General features: G+C 42.9%; 2 protein-coding genes across 3 annotated transcripts; one reads left to right on the top strand and one right to left on the bottom strand.

Annotated features, from left to right (window-relative positions):
- The first annotated feature begins 3,072 nt into the window (after positions 1-3,072).
- ccdc177 (coiled-coil domain containing 177) lies at positions 3,073-10,162 on the top strand. Of its 2 annotated transcripts, none has more exons than XM_047610707.1 (3): positions 3,073-3,663; positions 4,381-7,693; positions 9,613-10,162. In XM_047610707.1, the coding sequence occupies exon 2, from the start codon at positions 4,393-4,395 to the stop codon at positions 6,949-6,951; it is 2,559 nt and encodes an 852-aa protein (XP_047466663.1). In that variant the 5' UTR covers positions 3,073-3,663; positions 4,381-4,392; the 3' UTR covers positions 6,952-7,693; positions 9,613-10,162. The 2 variants fall into 2 exon arrangements, with proteins under 2 accessions (XP_047466663.1, XP_047466662.1); XM_047610706.1 differs by having other exon boundaries at positions 4,381-7,701.
- Positions 9,833-23,376, bottom strand: plekhd1 (pleckstrin homology domain containing, family D (with coiled-coil domains) member 1). The gene is made up of 13 exons (XM_047610708.1): positions 22,623-23,376; positions 20,582-20,675; positions 20,400-20,489; positions 19,142-19,218; positions 18,933-19,024; positions 18,777-18,829; positions 18,581-18,675; positions 18,396-18,489; positions 16,361-16,557; positions 14,600-14,732; positions 14,297-14,441; positions 13,273-13,416; positions 9,833-12,155 (listed from the first exon to the last, which is right to left on the bottom strand). Exons 1-13 carry the CDS (start codon positions 22,775-22,777, stop codon positions 11,995-11,997), a joined length of 1,530 nt encoding a protein of 509 aa, XP_047466664.1. The 5' UTR covers positions 22,778-23,376; the 3' UTR covers positions 9,833-11,994.
- Positions 23,377-23,401: the final 25 nt, after the last annotated feature.

The raw sequence follows: 23,401 nt of genomic DNA, 5'->3' as shown, positions 1-23,401 counted from the left end.
TAATAGTTTTACGTGTAATGTGTTTATTTCTGCAGCATCTGTGGCCGAAACCGTCTCAAGATGTAACACTCTGGACACGAGAGCCATCACCACGCTGAACTCTAACATGCAGCAAAATGCAAAATGATAATAATACTCCCTGGTTTAAAGTACTTGAGTACCACTACAACACCTACAAATAGGAAAAGGCCAGTACGTTTACATGCATGTGGAAAAAAAAAGAGAAAGGAATTATTGTCTTAATCCGACTTAAACTGGACAATTTAAGTGCATCCGATCAAGACACCCAGGTAATGTGATTGGAAACCGATTTTCTCCAGGATGTATACACTTAATTGGACTTTAAACTGGATGACGCGTGTTCGCATGAGCCAACAAAAACAAAAACATCCAAGAAAGGTAAACAGAGTCAATCGAAGAACCACCCGAGGGATTGCGCCATCTTATCTGCACATTACATTACGTACGAGATTAAAGAAGCTGAACCATTATCCACCTGGTTGTTGTTTGAAATGCTGGTCGGCCCCATGAACAACTCTTGTTTATTATATGACATAACAGGTTAACCTGAAAGGCGGCCGGATTAACCCGCTGTCAAGACACATATCGCCACCTAGTGTGGAGGAGGAGGACATGATAATAAAATAATAACCTGAACAGAAACACGATCTTTGTGGTTGAAAATAACACAGTAAGAAGAACAATGCAAACCATTTTTCAATTAATGATCAACTAGGAACTTCCACTTCCACACATGGAGTAGAATTAATTTGGTAACGATCCTTTAAAAATAGATCTTTGTGGTTAAAAGTGCGTCACAACCTCTCTAATCAGGGCTTTGGCACCTCGAGACCAGCAGATGCTCTGGGCCGGGCCTCGCTGTGGTCTCCATGTCTGCGCCGAGCCGCTCACCTCTCGATGAACCCCCCGGTCCAGCTTTGGTTGGTGGTGGTGGTGGTGGTGGTGGTGGTGGAGGCGGAGGCGGCGGTGGGGAGCATGCCCTGCCCGAAAACAAAAACAAAAACACAAAACCTCTGTGGAGCATACCCCTGCACCAGTGAACTGTGCAGCAACCACACCGCGCCCCGCTCTCCCTCCCTGGCCCCACTCCCAGACCCCGTGGCCCCCGGTTAACAAGCCAGCCAGCACGTTCCCTGTTGTCACTCGTTACCCGCTGTCCTCCTGATACGGCTCGCGGGCGGGGCCAATTAAACTCGCACTGTTCCCCACACCGGGTCAGGAGTTTAGTGGGTCATCCTCACTCTCAGCCAGAGTTATCTAATCCCGATTCTTGTGCTGCGTGACTGGATCGAACCAGACCAGACTGCGTTCAGGACGAGGCTTTTGGTGAACACGATGGTTCATGTAGCGGAGAGAAAGAACTCAACGGAGATAAATGCCAACATTAGAGCTCGTTCTGCTGCTGCGCTAGTGCAGCTAATGCCACCGTATGCTAACAATAGCTGCACCAAAGAAGCATTAGAGATGATAAGAGTTCTCCCAGCACCTTGTTACGACAAAGATTGAAGAAAGAGAAAATTGTAGCTGCAGTGGTTGAACCTGATGATGGTGATGCAGGTTTAAATACAGATTGGTGTCTTGGTTTAACGTTCTCTGATTGGAAAGGTGCATAAAAGGTAGATCATTAACACTAGTGAAAGCAAATATATTCTAAGATTTAGCCCTGCGCTAAATTAGCTTCCAAAAGGTTATTAAATTAAAGAATTTGTTTAAAATAACCGAGAGATTCAACTGTGTTTTATTTTCATTTTTTTCAAGGCTGTAGTTTGTAGAACTGTTGAATTTTGTTGTGTTTTTGTTATTTTGACCCTGTTTCAGTCAAAAGTGAGTCCAGTTTAACAGCACCACAAACTACATCCTCTACAATGACCACACAGTTCAATTGTGATACTGTTTCAGCGTAAACTGAACATTAGAAACAGACATGAATGGAAACTTTAGTTATATCAGGGCTGTTATATTAGAATACCTGTGTTACCACTGGTGTACCTAATGATGTGGCAGGTGAGTGTGTAAGTCAGAGTAACACTCTCCTGTGACTAGAAGGCAAAATTTCTTCATAGGAAAGAAAAACAACTTACATAAGTGAAAGTAAATCTCTTAAATAGCAACAGAAACCGACCAAAAACATTTAATAAACACTTTAAAGAATGCGTTTATTAATGTTATATAAGCACTTACGACTTGTATATGGTGTTATAGGATAATTATGACTCATTTATTGATTGATTTTAAATGATACATATGTTGACTTGATGTTAAGTGTTGTGAAGAAGAAATAACTAAAATAGAAAAGTCAGATTATATTAAATTCTACATGTTAATGCTCCATTTGAATTAATATAATAAGATAAGAAATAAGATAATAAGCATACATCACATCAGTAGCATCAATTACTGTTGTGTTTGTGTTGTAGCTGTATGTGTGTGAAATAATTTACACCAAAATGAACTGACTCTAATGTAGAAAACACTGAAGGACATTGGAAGCAGCTGTGACTTTTAGGTCGTAACTCATGTCGTGATTCGTTAAACTTTTATGACCAGTAATCCGCTCATTCTGAGAGTTGTTTGTTAAGTGGCTTAATAGAAGCTTCCAGTTGCGCAGAATTTGACAACAAACAACAAACGGAACAAGCGCAGAAACTAAATGTTGTCAAAACTGAAACGCAGAACATGTAATTGATCCAATTGCGTCTTGACGTCAGACGTCCCCCTGGTGTCTTTAATTATTATGATTTAACTCTCATCAGCAGCATGATTGACTGCAAGAGACGGAACTAATCCGCGATGTAATAGCGCCCCCTTGTGTCTAAATTAAATAATTACACGCAGTCTGCTTTCTTTCAGGGGGTGGCATCTAGCAGCTGTTACAGGTTCATGTGACTTTTCATGGGCCTGCCTCCTTTTTATATATTTACTCGACGCATTTTATATAATTATTTGTATTCAATTTACCCTTTTTCTTTCTTTTTTTTTTAAAAAAAACATATTTTTTTATATATTTCCCAACATAGAAAGCAAATTATACATTCATATAACTAAATATACCTCAGTTAAAAGTGGATCATTTGTAAGGGAGCTGATGGATGTTCTACATGAATATACTTTTGTTGGTATGTGAAGGGGAAACGTGCCTTGAGGAGGAACATTCAGGCCTCACCGCATGTAAAGAGGAGATGAGTGGACAGGCGCTTAATTGCAGTCTGTATTTTTAGCGTATTTGCCACAAGCAGGCGGAGCCAAGGAGGCTGAGATGGAGGGATGCTGCTGAAAAAGCAGGTGGAGACGACGGATGTTTACGGGGATGCACTTTGCAGAGGGAGAATCAGAGGACGCTGGATCGGGAACACGTCCATCGTAGGGTGTAAATTTCACTCTGGCGTCTGACTTACTATTACTATTATATTTATTTATTGAAGGGCCGATTTGAGCTCCGCTGCGCAGAGACCCGACAGGCTGCGAAAGGCTCCGTCTGTGCGCGTCGCGTCGTTGGAGGCTGCGACGATGTGATGCTCCATCTTTGGGTCGACGGCCGAAGCCTTTCCCCCTGAAGCCTGATATTATGCAGGGAGCAGGGGCGTCTCGACGGATTAAAGGGGAACAAAACACCGGTTTAGAAAACGCTTTGCACACTGGCAGGTCAGTGGATCTTTGCGTAAAAATCGCGGCCAATCTACGTTTGAACCACGTTCAATACAATCAAAGCGATCAGAAAAATGTATTTTAATGGGTGCAGTTTTAAAATTTGACCCAGATTTGTGTATATATTGAAAAACAGCTGGGAGGCTTTCTGCATGTGTGGCGCTGGGATGCAGGAGAAGAGTCTAGGCCTTGACTGTTTGTAGCAGGTGTGAGTCTACGTTAGTGACCTGGGAGCATAATAGACCTTTCCTCTCGTTGTTTACATCATTTAATAACGTTTTTTAGATGAACCTTTTACTACGAGTCGGTCAATGATGTATGTTCTGGTTTCTTTTTTTAGGTTGACTGTGTGATGTAGAGTGAAAAATATTTCTGTGAGCAATCGAATTCTCTCAGCCCAGTTACCCTGCCATAAATAGATTCTCTGTTAAAGGAACTGTGGTGTTTTTCTCCACGTTATGTCACTTCCCTGAAGGGGAAATCTCTCATCTGGTGTAAAAATCAGTGAGTGCATGAATATGTGCTCATGCATGCATGCATGTGTCTCTGAACCTGCATTATGACCCTCCCCCCACAGACTGCATCGCTCTTAAGCTCTGGATTCGGCCGTAATCCTCTAACTGAAACCTCTTCCCTCTATTTTATCCACTTTCCCTCATGTTTTTGGGACAATCCCTACCCCTTTCTTTCCCCCTCCTCTCTCTCTACCTGCAGCGCTAGCCAACTATGGTCGACCCCTCGGAGGCTGAGGAGCAGAGCAAGTGTAAAGGCCCGCACCTCGACGCGCCAGCTGTGGCCGCTGAAGACCCTCGACAGCTGGAGGAGGCTGATGGGGCGACGACAGAGGAGGATGGGGACGCCGGCTTTGAGACGCCGCCCACGGGCAGTACCGAGACGAGCCCCTGCCACGTTGTGTCTCCGGCAGGGCCGCAGGTCGCCTCTGAGGGCGCGGCACCTCAGCAACCACAGACTGAGACGGACAAAGACGCGTCCCCCAAACTGCACCTGGACCTGTACAACTTTGACTCCCCCGCCGCGGAGGGCAGCCGCTACGTGCTGACGAGCCCCCGCTCTCTGGAGGCCTGCGCCCGATGCGGAGTCAAACCTGTGGAGCTGCTGCCCCGTCCAATCACCGACTTCGCCCGGGAAGCTCCTGGAAGGTCCATGCGTGTCGCCACAGGGCTGTTCGAGGTCTACGAGAGAGACCGGCACGGCAAACTAAGGCAGTGCAGGGAGGAGAGGGAGAGGATCGTTAGGGAGGAAAAGAGAAGGATTCTGCAGGCGACCGTCAACGGCAGCAGCAGCAGCGCATCATCATCCTCTGTGGACAAAGCTTCTTCTGGCTCCGGTCAGCCTCCTAAATCTGTGCCCGTGACCTCCAGCTCAGCCCCTAATGTCGTCGCACCGTCGTCTAGAGCAACAGCCCCTAAAACGAGTACAGCCCTTTTATCTAAAGCCCCCGCCTCCAGTCTCAGCACCTCCCCTAAATCTGTCATCGCGCCTTCCGATCCATCCTCAAAACCCGCTACAACAACAGCAACAACAACCTCTGCGTTATCTTCCAAGAGTGGATTTCAGAGCTCTGCCAAACAACCTTTGCCCTCGTCTCCCGAAAAAGTGAAAACGCGACCACTTTCATCTGGCCCTCCGCCGGTCGTCAGGAAAACCTCCGGCGGCAAATCTTCAAACACTTTTCCCAGATCAACACCCAAACCGCCCTCCTTCCCCAGAGCCAACTCCACATTAACGTCATCGGTGTCGAAGCCTGCAGCTCAGAGCGCCGCGACGCCTCCGAACGGCGTAGCGAGAGGCCCGTTCGCACACCACAACGGACATCTTGGGCTTCAACCCAAGGCGCGGGGCAAAAGCCACTCGATGGAGTCTTTACAGCGAAGGATGGATCCCGTCTGCTCCTCCACCTCCACCACCACAACCACGACTACGTGCACCTCGTCGGAGTCAGGCGCCTCGTCTTCTTACAGCTGGGACGGTGCGCGGGATCACTGGGCCAAATTCTCCAGCCCCCGAGCTCGCACTCTGGCCACCTTCAACTCCCTGATGGGCCGCAGCCTCAGCCTCGGGGACCTGAGCCACTCTCCCCAGACGACGCAGAAGGTGGAGCGCATCGTGAAGGAGGTGAAGCGGCGAGGCCTCAAGGCCGTGTCGGAGCGGGACCGCAAGATAGCGGCCCTGATGCTTGCCAGGTACCAGGAGGAGGACATCATGAGTCAGACCCGTTATGTGGCTCACCTCCAGTGGGACAGCGAGCGCAGGATGGAGGAGCTACGCCGAGAGCAGGAGGATCGGGAGAAGCAGCGCGCCGTGCTTCAGTGTCAGCGAGTGTGGCAGACTCAGGTGTCGATACGTCAGCGGAGGCTGAGCCAGCAGGAGCGGGACTCGGCGGCCGCCAAGATGCGACAGGCCGAGGAGAACGAGGAGCGATGGAGGGAGCTGGCCGTGCAGCAGGAACGCAGCCGCCTGCTCAAGCTGCAGCAGGTGGCGCGGGAGGAGAAGCACAAGAAGGCGCTACAGGAACAGAACCTCAAGTCCCTGGAGGAGGAGAGGGCCGCCATGCTGGAGCAGGAGAGGCTGCTGCTTAAAGAGAAGCTCACCATGGCTGAGCTGAAGAGGCAAGAGAAGGAGCACCAGGCCCAGGAGGACAGGCGAGGTCTGAACAAAGCGGAGAAGCGACGCCACGCCGCCCTGATCCAGGAGATCGCCCGCAGGGAGCAGGAGGAGAGGGACGAGGCCAGGAAGGCGGCGGAGGAGAAGCTGAGCCGCTCCCTCGAGAATTATGAGCAGATAGTCGAACGTCGGGGGCAGGAGCTGAAGGAAAAGGCCAAACGGGAGGAGAAGCAGATCCAGAAGGCGCGCAGGGCGGCGGAGAAACGCGAGAGGCAGCAGCAGCAGCTGCTGGAGGCTCGCGTGAAGGAGGCCGAGAAACGGGCTCAGCAGGCGGCTCTGGTGGCCGAGGAGAAGGCCAAGGAGAAGGCGCTGAGGGCCGTGCAGAGCCGGCAGGAGAAGGAGCGACTCCAGAAGCTCAACAGGCAGCGCGTGGAGGAGGAGGAGAAGCAGAGGCGCCTGGAGCTGCTGCAGTCCATCGAGAGGAAGCTGGAGAAGAGCGAGCAGATCTTCAAGGAGAAGAAGGCGGTGCTGGAGAGCGCCCGCTCTGTGGCGCGGGCGTCCTTCCACGTGAGGGACAAAGTCAGAGAGGAGACCAACATGCGCACTTTTGATAAAATGGCTCTGGAGGCTCAGCTCAAAGCCAGCCTGGATGAGAAATAAACCCATAGCTTTGTCGTGAGCTCCTCACGCGTGGTCGTGTGCTCGGCTCTCGCCTTCATCACTCATCACTCAGCAGCTTTACCCTCCGTCCCCAGAAACACCCACAGGGTTATTTTCTCCAGTCTTTACCCATCAGATGGTTTTATCACATATTTTTTTTACCATTTTTATCCATCTAATCAAATGATCTTTTTCTATCGCGGATGTTAATGAGACAACAAGCTGTTATACATCAACAGTAAAGCCTGTGTGTGGTATAGACTTCATGTTATATGAGGAGAGCCTGGAGCTGCAACACCTCCTCCTCCTCCTCCTCCGTGGTTCTCTGCCCTCTGCTCCATCTGTCTCAGCTACTGGACTGAAAGCCGTGCCGGAATGAAAAGAGTCATTGTTCACCAGGAAGCACAACTCCATGACAACTGCAGGGACTCTTAAGGATGAGCAATCCTGTAAGGGCAAATTAAGAAAAAAAAGAAACTGGTTTCAGACCCCCGGAGCGAATGAGAGATCCTTTTTATACACAATGTGCGGCATGAAAACAGAGCCCTGGGCTTGTCCGCTCTTACCCGCTGACAATGCAGCGCAGGAGAGCTGATGAAGCATCAGAGGACGTTTGTGCTGCGGGGCCGTTCTCCTCCAGGACTCTTTGCGTCCTCTCCACGTCAGGTGAAAGTAAACAGAGCTCCCCACGAGAGACGGCCTCCTCTGAGCGCCGCCGCTGCCGCCGATCAACCACGTCAAGGTCAGCAGGTACAAGTTTTTTAATAGCGTCTTACGCAATCCCTCGTGTTCCATTGCTCGCCTTTCAGTGCTCGCAATTAAACAAACCGACACAAACAGCCCTTGATCACAGTAACCTCAACTTGACGGCGCAGAATGCATCTATTCATGAGCCAAGAGCAGGTTTTAAAGGCCCTCTGGCTGCACTAATCCTACAATCTCACAGATTAAAAAAAAAAAAAAAGGAGAAAGGAGATACACATGGGTTTTTGCTGTTGCCATAGCGATAGAAATCAGGATGGAGCAGCGGGAGGTGAATGACTGTGCGGGAGACGGGGGAGTGTGTGGGAATATGAGGGCGCTGCCAGTCGGGAGTTGTTCTCCCCTGCAGCTCATTCCCGGCCGTTTCTTTGCAGGGAGTTACTTGGAAAGGAAACTCTGCGTGAGAGGTTGTGTTAAGTTTCTGCAGAATTCCTCGTTAAAGGCCAGAGCTTCACCCAGAGAGACAGCTAATGTCTCTGCAGTCCAGGAGGCAGACTGGGCCGAGGTATCAGACGTGTCTAATACCTGCTAGAGGCTGATATGAAAAGCCAGAGTGAATTTGAAATGCGGCATCAGATCAGCAGAGGACTGGCAGGCTTACGGCTTCACTGAGCCAGCAGATAATCACGGCGAGGTGACGTAAGGTCACGCGATGAAACAGCAGATCTGTGTTATGATGTGACCGAGAAGATGACGTCAGCAGTGGAGAGGGAAAGGTATTTTCAAACGCAGCAGATGCAGAAGCTCTACAACATAATTAAATCTTCAAATAAATTCTAAATAATAATAATAAAAACTGTAGTCTTCCAGACATCTGACTGATCAAAGTCAAATATGAACTTACACTTGTTACAGCTTTTGGTTTCACAGCTCAACCCAGAAACATCCATCAGGTTATTAATCTGAAAAAAAAAAGACAATTTAGGAAGAGGATATTCATAAAATCCTGTCTTACTAGGACGATCTTGTCATAAATATCATGAGTCAATATAAAGCTACGTTATTTAATGTGAAATGCAGTTTCATTTTACAGTTTGATTTGAGAAAATTGATTTTTCCATAAACCACTGCCATAAACAAACCCAAACCTATTTAAAGTGTCTCATTGCAGTTCATCAGTAGCTCCGCCGCGAGCATTTATGTATTTAGTAAAGAGAAAATATAAAGTTTTAAGTACTCGTGTTTGGAGACACGGAGACACTTTAGCTGTTTAATCATTTTAATTGACAATGAGGCTTTTAAACACTAATTAATAATCTGTTAGCAGGTTTTTTCAGTACAGAGTTTAAGTTTAATCATTTTATTCAAAGTTTTCATGGAGTAAAAGGTTCCTTGAGGCCATTGGTTGTTTATATTTTTACCACTGTCTTAAGACCTGTGAGGATTAGGTAATGTGATCTATTATCATGACATAAAATGGAGGAAAGTCATAAAATGACTTTCCTTGATGTTCAAAGTGGTTTCTTCTGTTCTCATCTTGACTTTGAAAGAACCTGATTCCCTCCCATCCAGTAGGTGGCAGTAACACTATTCATAGTTATAGTTATTTGACAGATAGCATCTTATGACTTAAATAAATAAGTTCAGTTAAGTTACTTTTGTCCTGAAACAAATTATTTAATTTTTAACAGTGCACCAGAACAACATTAGATTTATTTAATGTTTATTTATGACTCTTCAAATATAACAAAACTAAGAGACTCCCTTTTTGATGAATTAAACCTAAAACTGCATTTTTATGTTATTTTTTTTATACTTGCCCTCGAGGACAAGTATTTTACTACATGTAGTACTTCCATTAAGACCAAAAAACCCTGAACTAAAGAGCAGAAATGTCTGTGCTGAACTGGACGAACCTGGTGACGCTCACTTCCATGTTTTTTCTTTTATGTGCTGCAGGTCCTGGCGGAGAACGAGAGCTGCTGATGTAACCAACCATCCTCCCCACAGGACTTCTCCTCCCACACTGAGCTCTGACACAGTGAATAACAAGCAAAACAAGTCTCTGCTGATGGAAACGGATCCATATCAAAGATTTCACTCATTTTCTAACTCCTTATCGGTGCCATCCGTTGACTGAGCCTCAGCCTTTTTACCCGCATCAATGAAACGACACGTACAAGGTTCAAACAAAGCTTTATTAGCATCAAGGCATGTTGTTCAGTCCACAGTCTGTTCCTTCTGACCTTCCCCCGGCTTCCTTTCTGTCTCGGTTGTTTATCATTTGTACATGATCATTAAACGCTCGCTTTGGTGAATCTCACTGCGCTACATCGTCGAGGTGAAAGGATCGTCAGGTGTAGCAATAACGAAACGGTCGTGGTTGATATCGGGCACATCTGTGACTTCATTTATCGTTTAGTTTTCCATCGACCCTCTCAAAGCAAAAAAACACAATCTGTGCATACAATCAAAACGGGAAAAATAAAAAGAAACATTTTACAAGATGGGTTCGCATTCTGTGTGCTGTCTGCTAAACTTAACTGTAGGTTTATTATAGATGGACTCGTTCGGATAAAACTGGTTAACAATTAAACATCTAACAGGCCAAAGCATAAATGTTCAGTGGTGGAAGAAGAACTCATTAGGGTAAAAACCTAGGTTTTATTTTAATGCATCATTTTACAGTAGATTTTGTAACTACTAATTCATAAAAGTAAATATTTTGGTCTCAAGTTGTTCTCAAATAAAGGTTTGACTCATACAGAGAGATAAAATAAAATAAAATAAAATAAAAATAAATCAGTTTGGTCCTGAACTAACTGATGGGACAGAAAACAAAATGACGCAATTTCTTTTTTTTCTTTAATGTTTTCCCTCATATTTTTTGTGAATTCTTTAAACCTCAAACTATTATTTAAATGTCAAAAATAGATTTTTAAACCAAAAAGTAGTTTTACCATTTCAAAATTAACCTCCTGAGACCTGAGCTCTTATTTTTCTAAGTACTGTTAATTTAAAAACGAAGCATCATCTACACAACATGTAGTACCAACGTCCTCAAACGGGGACTTGCTAGTTAGTGACACTGTAGTTTTTCACTACAGATAGAATTAGTTACATTTGCGCATCACATCAAACGAGAGACGTTAATAAGCATAAATAGACACGTTTCATCCATAAAAATAAAATAAAATAAAATAATTTGCTATCATTTGCTGCCACTAGATGGCAGACTAAAGGCGTCCACTTACGAGGACAACGGGTCTAAATGAAGCAGAATAAGAAGATACTACAGACCTGAAACCTAATGTCCCCATATGAGGACGCAGGGTCTCAGGAGGTTAAATCTTAAGTTTTCTGCCGCCTCCTGCCGACAAATACAGGAGAATATTTTGTTTTTCTTTCTCAAGCACAAAAGGAAATAATATTATCTTTAAGAACCATATTTGAGTAAATGTGCTTCTCACCACTTCTGCTGATGTCGAACGTGATACCCTGATACCGTCTGGTACTTCTGCCTGGATTTAACATCGATATTTTTTATTGTTCTTACGTCCATTTTCAGTCCAACAGTTCCAGGAACCACTGAATATCAGAAATTATTGAGTTGGTTTTCCACTACATCAGCTCAAAAACGTGAGCTCGTCCACTCATTTCCCTGCTCTCTAGAGGATAATGGTTCCTTCAAACATTTTTTGCCATTTCCTCGTCGGTAAAGTGTAAAAAAGAAAGTAACGTGCGTGCTGTAAGATGATCTTATTGTGGAATACATAGTGAATAAATGGACCAGATTGTGGATACAGCTGGCTGCATATGCACCAAATTATATAAATATATATAAAAATAATACTTGTAGTACTGCCATTGCAGTTATGTTTGGAATAAATAACAGCCAGGTTTGATGGTGGTGTCACTCCTCATGAGAGGAAACTTCCATCGAATACAACAGTAATGTGGTAAAAGCTGTAAAACTGATGAGGCTGGTAAAAATATTCCAATAATCAGATCATCAGCTGTCGTCTCCAGTCTCTCTTTTCTTGCAAATTAAAATCTATTTCTTTCCATCCTCATCCTTTTTCTTATTTTTATTTTTTTGAAGTGGAAACTCAGTTTAATCTGCCTTAAACTTCTAGATGCATCAGAAACACAGTCAGGATTTAGTTCCCTGTTTAGTTCCTGCAGCTGTTGGTTGAAAAAGTTTTATAAAATCCACTAAAATCTGCACCGGCCTTCCATCAAACAGATTTCTGTGCACATTCACCTGCAATACTTTAACAGTGGCTTCGTTTAATTCTGCTGCTCTTCTTCCTCCTCTTTTCTTTGAACCCTCCTCCGGCCTCAGTCCTCGGGTTTGTTTGCGGCGTCCTTGCGGGTGATGATCTTGTACACGCTCTCTCTGAAGCTGCTGTCGGAGGTCAGCCTCCGGGCCTTCTCCCTCAGCTCCTGAAAGCTGTCGCCGTCGCCGCTGTTGGCCACGGCGAACGACTTTGAGTGTTGCACTGCAGGGAGGCGGTGGGCAGTCAAAGAAAAAAGACAAGATAAATTTAGAAAAAATAATAATAATTCAACACTTTCAACTTATCAGATGTGACAGTATGTTGCTTTTCGTGTCTGGTGAAAATCTGTTGTGAGTTTGGGGCTTTTGCTTGGACAAAATGCATCATATTAATTCATTAATAATAAAAATAATGTTCTGTTGCAGCATGTGTCTGCAGTCCTATAGACTAAAAACACATATTATACCACTGCACTACCTGCTAATAATGCTAAAGTTGCTACTCATGCTCATCCCACTGCTACAGTAGTTCTTCTATTTCATAATTTTGGCATAAAACAAACACAAAGGGCTTCACATACAAGTTTTTGTAGATGTAAACATCACATTTTGTGCAGATAATGCACAGCCTTGACAAAAATGCTATGTAACCCTTTATAGGGCACTCATTGAAACACTTGGGGACTGATCCCCAAATTAGCCTGGTGCTATTTTATAAATATACAAGATTATTGTTATTTTGCATTTAAATATCAAGCTATTCAAATAATACACAGGTTAATTTTTGTTATTTCAAACGAGTGCAACAGTAGGTTGGTTGTGATTGGCTTAGCAGCGATAGGGGCGGGGCCTACTGTGTACAGGAAGCTAAGATTGACAGGTCTTGTCTAGTGTGACTCCTGTATCGCTGAATGAAAGATAACGTCTTCTAACTCCATTTGGATTCATGTTAATGTACATTTAAAGATATTTAAATTTGTGGGGGAAAATTAAAAAAATATATGTAAAAAATGTCTAATCAACCAAAGATTTTGACCTCAGAATATTTCCTACATCTTCTCTGATTGGCTGAGTGAAAGCCACATGCTTCTAAACCTAACTGAGAGGAACAGGGACCCAATTAAAATGTGTACTGACATGACCATATATGGTTCCTTGCCCCATAAAGGTTAATGACAATGTAAAGAGTTATAACTGTGTTAATAATCTAAGCACAAACAGCGCAAGCAACTCAAAAAACATTTCCATACACGTACGTTTTAAAAGCATCAGTTCAGTCATACGACCTGCAGCCTGTCAGGTCGTGTGCGTTGTGTTGCGTGTTGTTTGCACGGACTTACACCAGTGGCGTCTGGAGGCCCTCCTCTGGATCCGGCAGCTCTTGATTCTGCGTGCAGCAGCTTTGTGAAGGTACACGGCGTTCTTCATGATGGACGGGAGCTTGGCCTCGATCTCTGCAGCGCAGATACACTCCTCAAAGAACTCTGGGTAAACACACACACAGATACACACACACACACAGGCAGACACACATCAGTCAGGTGTGAGATATGAATACGAGAGGCTTGTTAAATCCACATGTGACTGCTTTTAGTGGAAATACAGGTTTACTAGACTTTGTCATGACACAAAGACTATTTACAATAGGAGATTAGTATTGGCAAGAACTTCACGATACGATACGTATCATGATACTTAAGTCACGATACGATACATTATCACAATATTATGATATTGTGATATACTGCAATATTCTACGTAGTTCACAGAGAAATTTTACATGTACAAATATATATTACATGTATGTATGTTGGACAAATGTTAATCCAAATGATCCATTTCCTGTTGCACTTGGTGGTGGTGGAGGGGTAGAAGTCGATCAAAATAGGCACAAAACACTGAATTTGACACTGATGCCAAATTATTTTTAAAACAATTATGTTTGTTTTTTTACATGAATTTCTTTAAAAGTAAAAACTCACAAGAAAGACAAAATAAAATGAGATTAGTTAAAAATAATATAAAATAAACAGCGTAAACAAAAAATGTACAGAATTAGCGTGATGAACAAATAATCGAAAGTAGCTGGCAAAAGTGATGCGGTTGTTTGGCCAGTTGCATAGCAACAGTAGGACGGATTGTGTCACATGGTGTTTCCTTGTAGTGTTAAAGGTTGTAAAGGTAAAGATACTATTATATTATATTATATTATATTATATTATATTATATATTATTCTCTGAGTATCCTTTCATTGTCTTTTAATTCCACTGCACCCATTGAACTTCATTCAGTCCTGTGGGCTGCAGCACATAGTGACCGACTCTAACCAGACACAGACGTGTGGTCCCTAAGAATCCACTCACTCCTCAGATGAGTGACGTCCCCCTTCATCTTCTCGTCTCTCTCTTTGCTTCGGTCCAGTGAGTTCAGGCCTTTCTCCAGGTCCTGCAGAGCCTCCTCGGCCTGCTTCAGCTTCTTCTCCAACTCCACCCGAGACTCCATCTCCGCCTGCGGCACAGATAAAAACACAGGAAACTTCATTATATATATGTATATGTATGAGTTTTTCTTTTGTGGCATCATGTGCTACATTTTTGTGCATTCTGTTTTAACCTTTTGACTTTTCATCTTTAAAAACAATATGCCAACGTGTCGAGCTGCGTTACCTTGAGCTCGGCCTCCGTCTGCTGCTTGTCGACGCTGAGCTGAGACAGCGACTGCTGCAGGGTGCTGGCCTGAGACGAGTAGTACTCCCTCTCCTGCTGCAGGACCTGAGCACGCGTCGCGTTCTCTCTGAGCCTGAGAGAGAGAAAACATTCAGATAAAGATTATTAGTTAAAGATGCAACTATTTTTTTTGTTGCAGATTTTGTGTTTTGGTTGCTTCTGTCAGTTTACATGGATACACATGACACACACATTAATGCAGACAAACACAAACCTGCAAAGTCACAAAGAGTTTTTATCTTTATTTTTAGGGCCCGTGTTGAGGTTAATTGTTGGGTCTTAGTAGCGGTTCCTGAGATGCATCATGAAACGGTTGGTTTCAGCATGTCGCACAATGGAAGTAAAATGTAGAACTGATTAGTTTTTTCTATTTCTATTTTCTGTTGTTCTCAATTGCTCTTGATAAGAAGAAGCAGCAACATTACTAGTTAAATAATGACATTGACTGTACGCACTTAAGGTTGAACTATTTTGCTTTTAGTGCAGTAACTCAGAGTTCAGGGTCAATACTTTAATGTGCAATATATTTATATATTCATCACCACATCCAACCACTCTGCTGTAATATTGTTCTCACCTGATATTTACCTTCACATTTGGTAAAACTTCCTTTATTCTGTGGCTCAGGAAAGTTTAAAGTTTTAAGTTTGTGAACAAGAACGTAACATTTGAAAGGAATAGTTGAATATTAAAGAGTTTTTTTTAATCTATCCATATAGCCGAAGCAAATATGAACATATATGTCTCAAAATTATTACTTTATTTAAATTAATCTGCTGCTATCTCGTCTGTGTGTTTAATCTGATATATTTTCTCCAGTTATATTTCTAGCCGAATGCGCCTTTATGATATTTTCTTTATGTTTTTTTTTTTAAACATCTCTGGTAAAAACAGACGAGATATATAAGATTAGATCATGATGGAAAAAAAAAAAAAATCTGAAAATGAATCACAAATTAAGACCTGAAACATATTTTAATATTATTTAAATCTTTATAAATGTTATAAAAAGAAAACCTTTTATATTATTTTAGTTAAATGTTTAAAGCTGAATCTTCTTTCTAAGGAATATGTATATTGTTGCTGTTTAACAGAAAATACATGTCTGATTATTATCATCTGTCTTGTTTCTGTTTTCTGCCAGAAAAAAATTATACTAATGCAGCTAGTAGCATGTGTTTTGTTTTTGAGCAGAAAAAATAATAAACTGCTTAAATATCATCCTGAAGTATAACTTATGTATAACCATCCGTCCATCCATCCATCCATCCATCCATTTACATAGTGGAGTTTGGAGCAGGTTGGGGTTTGACTTCGGTCATATTTCCAGTGTTAGTCACAGTTCTGAGGACGACTCAGGCCGTGGAGACAGCGAAGGCCGAGCTGGAGTTATGACGTGCGTGTCTCCCAGTTCATAACTCAACATTAGTGCTACGTGGTCAATAGTAGCTGCCTGTAATATCCCACTTACTGCCGGCGATCAATGAGCTGGTTGCTTTGGGATCAATACACATTTCCACTAGTAGTTTTACTTGCTCTGGACCATTAGCACAGAGGCTCCATGAAAACGCTACAGTCACTAACGTTCTCTAACAGGCAGTAGATGTTACCTTTATGTGTATTTTTCTCTTTTCAAAGAGAATATACCCAGAGGAGGTAAAGAACTACAAATCCCAGCAGTAGCCCTGATTATTCCCTCACATCTCGTCAGCCTGCTCCTTCTCTTTCAGCAGCAGCTTCATTTGCTCCTCGATGTGTCGCAGGTCCCGCAGCAGGTCCCCGTCTCCGAGCTCCCCCTCGTCCTCCGCGGCCTCGCAGCTCAGCTCCGGACTGTCCTCCTTCACCTCCTCCTTCACCCCCAGCAGCTCCAGGGTCCGCTGCTTCTCCTGAGACAGCTCCTGGAGGACGAAGGACAGGGGACGTTCAGCTGCCACGGATTTAATGTGATGCTGCGCGTTGTGTTATCTAACTTTTCATTTACATTTCATCAAGTTTATCTGTTTCTCTTCACCTCATATATGATCTTTTCCCAAAATTATTTATCAACTAAAATCAAAATGTGTGAATAAAAGAGAGGTTTGTGATGAAATTTGTATATTATAGCTCGGATATGAAAACACAAACATTGTGGCATCAGTTTTTTATCAGATAGATAAAGCTGCCCTTTGCATTACGTACTGTAAAAAAAAAATACATGTATATGTCTTTTATTTACATTATATGCTCCTCCCTTCTGTGTCTGTTAAATATGAAACTATAACCAGAAGCTGATTAGCATTAGCTTAGCATAAAGACAGTTTTAAAAAAACAACCTATAATCATTTCTAATTTATTCATAGGAAATTCATCTGTGGATGTTATTTCATTACTTATATGTGAGTGACTTATACTTTAGTATGATCAGTAATTGATGAAGTTACCAGTATAACCCTGTCTCAACATGTTGTCAAAGATAATCTGCCCTGTCTTCATCGTATGTTATGGACATTTGATTGTGTAAATTAATGCAAAGCTCAACAAACATAAAGGGCGTCTCTTGATTTTGCAGCCGTCTGTTTGCACCGTTCTGCAGACGTTTAACTGGCTCTAATTCATCTTCACCATGTTTATGTTGGTGTTGAGGTGTGAAGAAATATAGAAGTGAAATTTGTTTTTCAGGAAGCTGTGGTTTTGAGGCTTCCTCTTATTTTGAATCTGTCCAGAGACAACATGGTCACATCAAGTCTCTCCTCAAGAGAACAGTTAAAACTCTTGACAAATAATAATAAAAAAAAAAGTTGTAAAATTATTAATAAGTACAAAATCTTTAATAGATACCAGTTGTTTTTATAAGTCTGTCTCATCTTTTATGTTTTGAATGGACTAGTCCTGTAGTATATGATGCTCTTCCTGTCCCTCTATGTTCATTGTTCAGAGGTTAAAAGGTTAATTACTAGCTGTCTATAACAACGTTACCACTGATAATAATCGCTCTGTATAATCAAACATCCTCCCAGGACGTGTGGACCTGTTTGGTAAATGCATCCAGTGACGTTAACTCATATCTACTATTACAGAGTAATGTTTATCTTATCTTCACATGTCCACACCATCTGTTGGTTTTTAAATGTATGATGTAAGGGGTCAAGGTCTCCTCATCAGCGCATCAATACTCAACAGCCCCTCAGCTATTACAGAGCTTCATACAGGAAAAAGTCTCTCAGAGTGAACAGCAGAGCGCTGACTAGAGGAGACTGTGACGAACGACGCTGGAGGAGTAAAGTTTTACCAAACGGTGGCGTCCATCAGAGAAGCACAGTCCTGGGACGCACTACCAGGTCACGTCAGAAACTGTGACAGTTAAAAAGACCCTTAAACAGTGGTTGAAAACAATCCAAACCGTCTCTTTTTTGTGTGTGTGTGTGTGTGTGAGATGGTGACTATTTGGGCCTGAAAAACGACAGTGGATGAAATTTAGCAGCTGTGCTAACTACAGCGTGTTTATTTTGATGTTTTTTTTTTGCTGAAATGTTGATAAATGAGCATTGTCCTAATCAAATAAATAAATAAAGAAGAGTGAGAGTTTATGGCCCTCAGATTATAATCCTCCTCATGGTGAATTTCACTGATGTTAAAAGTTGCAGCTCGAGGTTAATTACATCAGCGACCGTAACATTACATGATCTGATCAATAAATAAACATCCTTCCGCCGCAGAGTTTAAAACATCACAGAAAGCGTTTGTCCTCTTTAAATACCTCAATAGACTTCTGCAGCGCAACCGTCAAGCAGCTCAGCTCCTCCTTCTCACGCTCAACGCCTTTCAGGGACTGAGACGTGCCGTCCAGGTCGCTGCAAAACGCACAAAAAAAACACCACAACTTTAACACAACTTCAACATGAAACGTCTTATCTGTGACACAGTCAGAGAGGAGCTCCTCACAGTTTGATCTGCTCCTGCTCCGCCTTCAGCTCCAGCACCACCTCCTCATACTTCATTTTCTCCTCCTCCAGGATCTGGTTGAGACGCTCCAGCTCCTGCACGGACGCACAAAACCAGAACCAGGACGGTCTGTCTACACAGTCTGGTGATGGAGTAAATCTCCAGTTTAATGTCAAGCTCAAGCGAAGGGCCTCACCTCTCTCTGCGCCCGCTGGTGACTGAGCTCCTCTGTCTCTTCCATCAGTTTATCTGGAGGATTACAAAACATTTCACGTTTGCCACATTTGTTTGTTAAAGCTTTTAAATGCTCGTCTAATCGGGCGACCTCCCCCTCTCCCTCTTTTTCGTTTACCCAGGTATTCCTGCTTCTCCTTGGCCAGCTGCAGCCCCTGAGCCTCCAGACTCTCGATCATGGCCTCCCCGAGCTGCGCGTTTTTCCACGTGCTGTCGATGAGACGCAGTGATTTTAGAAATAATGACTCTAATGCTATTACATACGAATTAAAGGTAACAGGATCACATGAAACAGAGTCTGGGAGAGCTATGTCTAAATATACTAACACTTTCCCTGACTCCTGGAGCATCTCCATCCACTGGACCTGGTCCTCCCCAGACTCAGCAGCCAGGACGATGGTACCCTGGGGGAGGGGGGGCGAACACACACACTTTTACATCATCAGCATCCTGTCAACAGTCGGTTCAGGCAGTAAAATACAAAGTGGATTTCCATCGTTGGGCTGCACACACTGATGATGGTCCTCATATCTCTGCAGTTTACAGTAAGTCAGGCCACCATGTGCCTCATGTGTTGCAAGACTATGCAGATTTTTTGCATCATTCCAAGCACAATCTTTTTAGCCAGCTGTTAATTTAGACAATTTCAGGATAAATATGTTGTTGCATGTTGTCTTTCTGCAACGTTCTGCTTCTGTCCGTCTTAACCCCCTGAGACCTGAGCTTTGGTTTGATCTGCATTTTTAATTTCTTTTTGGCTGATTTGGGATCAGAAGGACCTAAGAAGTATAAGAAACCAGCATCATCCTTCATCTGGAAGTAGTAGATTTTGGAAAAAAACAAACAATGTCCTCATACGTGGACACTGGGATTATTTCAATATTTATGTTATGATAAAGTCACCAGTGTGTGACAAAATATAAAACAGTTTATTTTAATACCCGTACATGGCTGAGGAAAAACAGAATTGCCAACAATTAAGTCCCAACGTCCTCAAACGAGTATTTGCTAATTAGCGACGTTGCATCTATTGATAAAATTTGTAAAATTTGCGTGTCATATCGCACTAGACACGTTAATAAGCATAAATAAATACGTTTTAACCATAGGGTTTTGTTCCTTGTCCTTTTTTGATCCGTGATCGTCTGTAGAATGAATTCACCCACCATCATGTTTTTTACCAACTAATGTATTAACCCTTGGCTCCCACTAGATGGCAGACTAAATCGTCCACTAATGAGGACAACGGGTTTAAATGAAGCAGAAAAAATTGCAATAAAGTTAATGTCCCCATATGAGGACCGGGGGACCACAACACTAATCACTCATCATCTTCTCTTGTAGTGACATTGGGAACGTTTTTCTTTCTTTTTTTTTTGCTTTTTTTAAGCAGATTTGTATTAATGCACTTCCTTATAGCTCAGTTTTTGGTCTCCACCAGCTGGTTTCTAGCTCTGCCTGTCAGCTAACTGGTGCACTGGTACTGGTAACACTGTAAATGTCTCTTAAACTTCACTACATTTAATAAATGCTGATGTGATGAAGAAATATTTGCCGTGAACCTGTGAAAGCATCACGTTCTTACAGTGAAATCCTCAAGGTTGATCACGATGGCGAAGGGCATCCCCAAGTCCTCATTGGCTGACACCACACATCCTCCCAGAGGAATGACGCCCTGAGACACGAGCACATCAGCTGGAATCAGCTCGACTTTCTCCCATTTAACAGACATCAGTGACTTAAAACATGCAACATACGGCCGCTCACCTTCGGGTGGATGTTGAAGTACCTGTTGGTCTCAAAGCTTCTCTTCTCGCTCTCTGCATAGTAGAGCAAGAAGCTGTCTTTGATGATGAAGAATCTTTGTACCGAGGAAGACAAGGAGGCAAGTAGTGAGTCAATCCCGTGGGCCTGAAAGGAACCAACGTCTGCCCACATCCATTACTTTGGTCCTCTGGCGTCGTTAGGCCTAAAATATCCTGAAGCCCCCCTAAATAATTCTTGTTTTAGTAATTTATTAATTAACTTTTTTTTGCAAAAAGGTGCTGACAAATTCAATCTAAAATGGCCCGAATATGACTTTAAATGAATGATAATATATGGTCACTTAAATATGACCATGAATCTGTCCTGTAGAGCGTGTCCTTATCCAATTCATTCCACTCATTAATATGAATCTAATTCAAGAAATAAAGGAATATTTGTCAGGGCTTGAAAGTGCAACCATTTTATTCACGTACGACAACTTGTGTTTGTTGTTGAATGTGTTTAAAAACAGGCTGAAATAATAACAATAAATAAATTCTCAGTCTTTGTTAGCTGTTGTGCTACGTTCACTCACATCCTGTCCTGTCCCCTGTCCTCAAAAACCTAGTGACGCCCCTGCTTTGGTCCTGTTATTCTAAAAACAGCGTTTCATCTTTAACCCTTTGAGTTCCAGTGTGAGTCATCACTGAAGTCCTAAAACAGATTTAATAACGGGAGAAACATTCAAACCAAACACAGGTTATTGCTGCAGTGTTACATTAACACTGTGTGTCCTATTTCAACACATTTCCCCAAAAAACAATCCTGAAATATTTAGCAGCTTTGAGCTGTGACCAGAAAAAGAGGTGCTTATGTCTATATGTGCATAATTTGTGTATTAACATGAATATTTAAGTTAATTTCATGCACAACACCTCGTGTGATCATAACTACTTGTGCTGCATTTAGCATATTTTGTAGAAAACTGTATAAAAAGCAGAATATAAAGTTCACTGTGGAACACAAAGAGAGATTATTTATTGACTCTATTGAGACCAGCTTGGTACTAATCTCATCATAAATATTTAACACATTTTATAACTTCATTTTCCTTTTAAAATAAAATGGTTTCTTACTTGAGTGTCATGTTTTTTGCAGAATAAATCCAGGTTTATCTAATCAGATCTTTAAATACAGTTGTGAGCTGTAATAATACAAGCTAAAGGGGTTAAATCACAGACCTTTTTTTGTTTTGTTCTCTTAATGGGTCAGAACTTGTAACTCACAGAAAGAGACACAATAAAATAAGTTTGGTAGATTTTAGTATAGAGTTGGGCCACAGAACTATTTTGCAAAATTAGTGCAACAAACCCTAGAATATTCCAGCATTTTAGCAAAGTAAAGTATATCCTACATTTCCCATAATGCAACACAAACACATCTCATCAGCTTCATGCCTTTGAGCCAAGACTTTTAATAAAACTGATCCAGAACTGAAGTGATGGGAACTCTTTCAGTGCATCGCACCCGTAAAAAATCCAAATACTGGTAACAATCAACCACCTCCTCTTTTTTTCATGTATTTAAGTCAACAAAAGCCACTAAACCTCTGAGCTCAACGGTTCCAGTTTGGCACAGGAACCCAAACGAGCATTTACTGAATTCAGACAACAAAACAGTTTTAACCGTTATGTAAACTAAGAGCATTATCATGACATAAGGTACCGATCCCGGCAGTTTAACCAGACATACAGTCCTGTCAGGACCTGCTGGAAACACATCAACATGAGTTTATGCTGTGGTCCATACAGGACAAGTCAGGAAATAAATCTGATAAACAGTTCAATTAGAAAAAAAAAAGTTCTTTCAGTTCAAAAAATGGCACTTTTTAAGCTAATTTTGTTACCTTCTTGTTACTCTTTGCAAAAACCATCTTGCTGTTTAAAGCATTCAAACTTCAACTTTTCTAAAGCTTCAGGAGGTTTTATAAAGCAGAATTTCACCCACGCCCTGATAAAAGCAACCAGAGGCAGAAGTCGCCCCTCACCCCCTCACCCCTCACCTGCGGGACCACTTGGCCGACGGCCGCCCGAAGGGCCTCTTCCACAGGACGCCGTGCAGCTGCACCTTGGTGCTGATGTCCAACACTTCAGAGTCCGACTGCTCCATGGACGACCAGGGCGAGAACAGAGAGTGTCTGGATGAAGACGTGAACATCCTCTGTGTGGGTTCCCTTTCCCCGGGAGGAGGTGGGGCAAAAAAAAAAAAAAAATCTATGAATAATATATAAAAAAAAAAAAAAACTCAAGTCAATAACAATTAGTCGGACAACACCCAATAACACACACAGAGGTGCAGCAGGGACAGCTTCAATACAGAGCAGGAAAAAGTAGCAAACAAATCCCGATAACTCAGCAGGGTGGAATGATGCAGCTGTCGATACGCAGCTGGAGGCAGACTGGCTGCAAACGGGATGACGCGATGATGAGGGAGGAAGAGGAGGGATGCAGGGGGGGGGGGAGCGGGGGAGGGAACGAGTTGCAAAAATCTGAAGCCGGTCGATACATATATCCCAGCCAGTAAAAGCTGTTATTCAGATTACAGCACTCGCAGAAAGCAGAGAGTCTCCAGCTATTGGCAGGTACCACTCCATCCATCCATCCATCCATCCATCCTTCCATTACTCCATCACTCCGGTGGTGACTTAGGGGGGACATCTGTGGCCTCGCGACTCTCTAGTAAAGAGGATGGAGGGACACGGAGCGGCTAACGTGCAGCTTTAGCGTCGCCAGTATCAGATTAATTTACAGGACATGTGTCAGGGTGGATTGACGGCAGATT

The sequence above is a fragment of the Mugil cephalus genome, chromosome 17, assembly GCF_022458985.1.
Source record: "Mugil cephalus isolate CIBA_MC_2020 chromosome 17, CIBA_Mcephalus_1.1, whole genome shotgun sequence".
In the NCBI taxonomy this organism is placed as follows: domain Eukaryota; kingdom Metazoa; phylum Chordata; class Actinopteri; order Mugiliformes; family Mugilidae; genus Mugil; species Mugil cephalus.
This window is presented reverse-complemented; position numbering and strand designations above follow the sequence as displayed.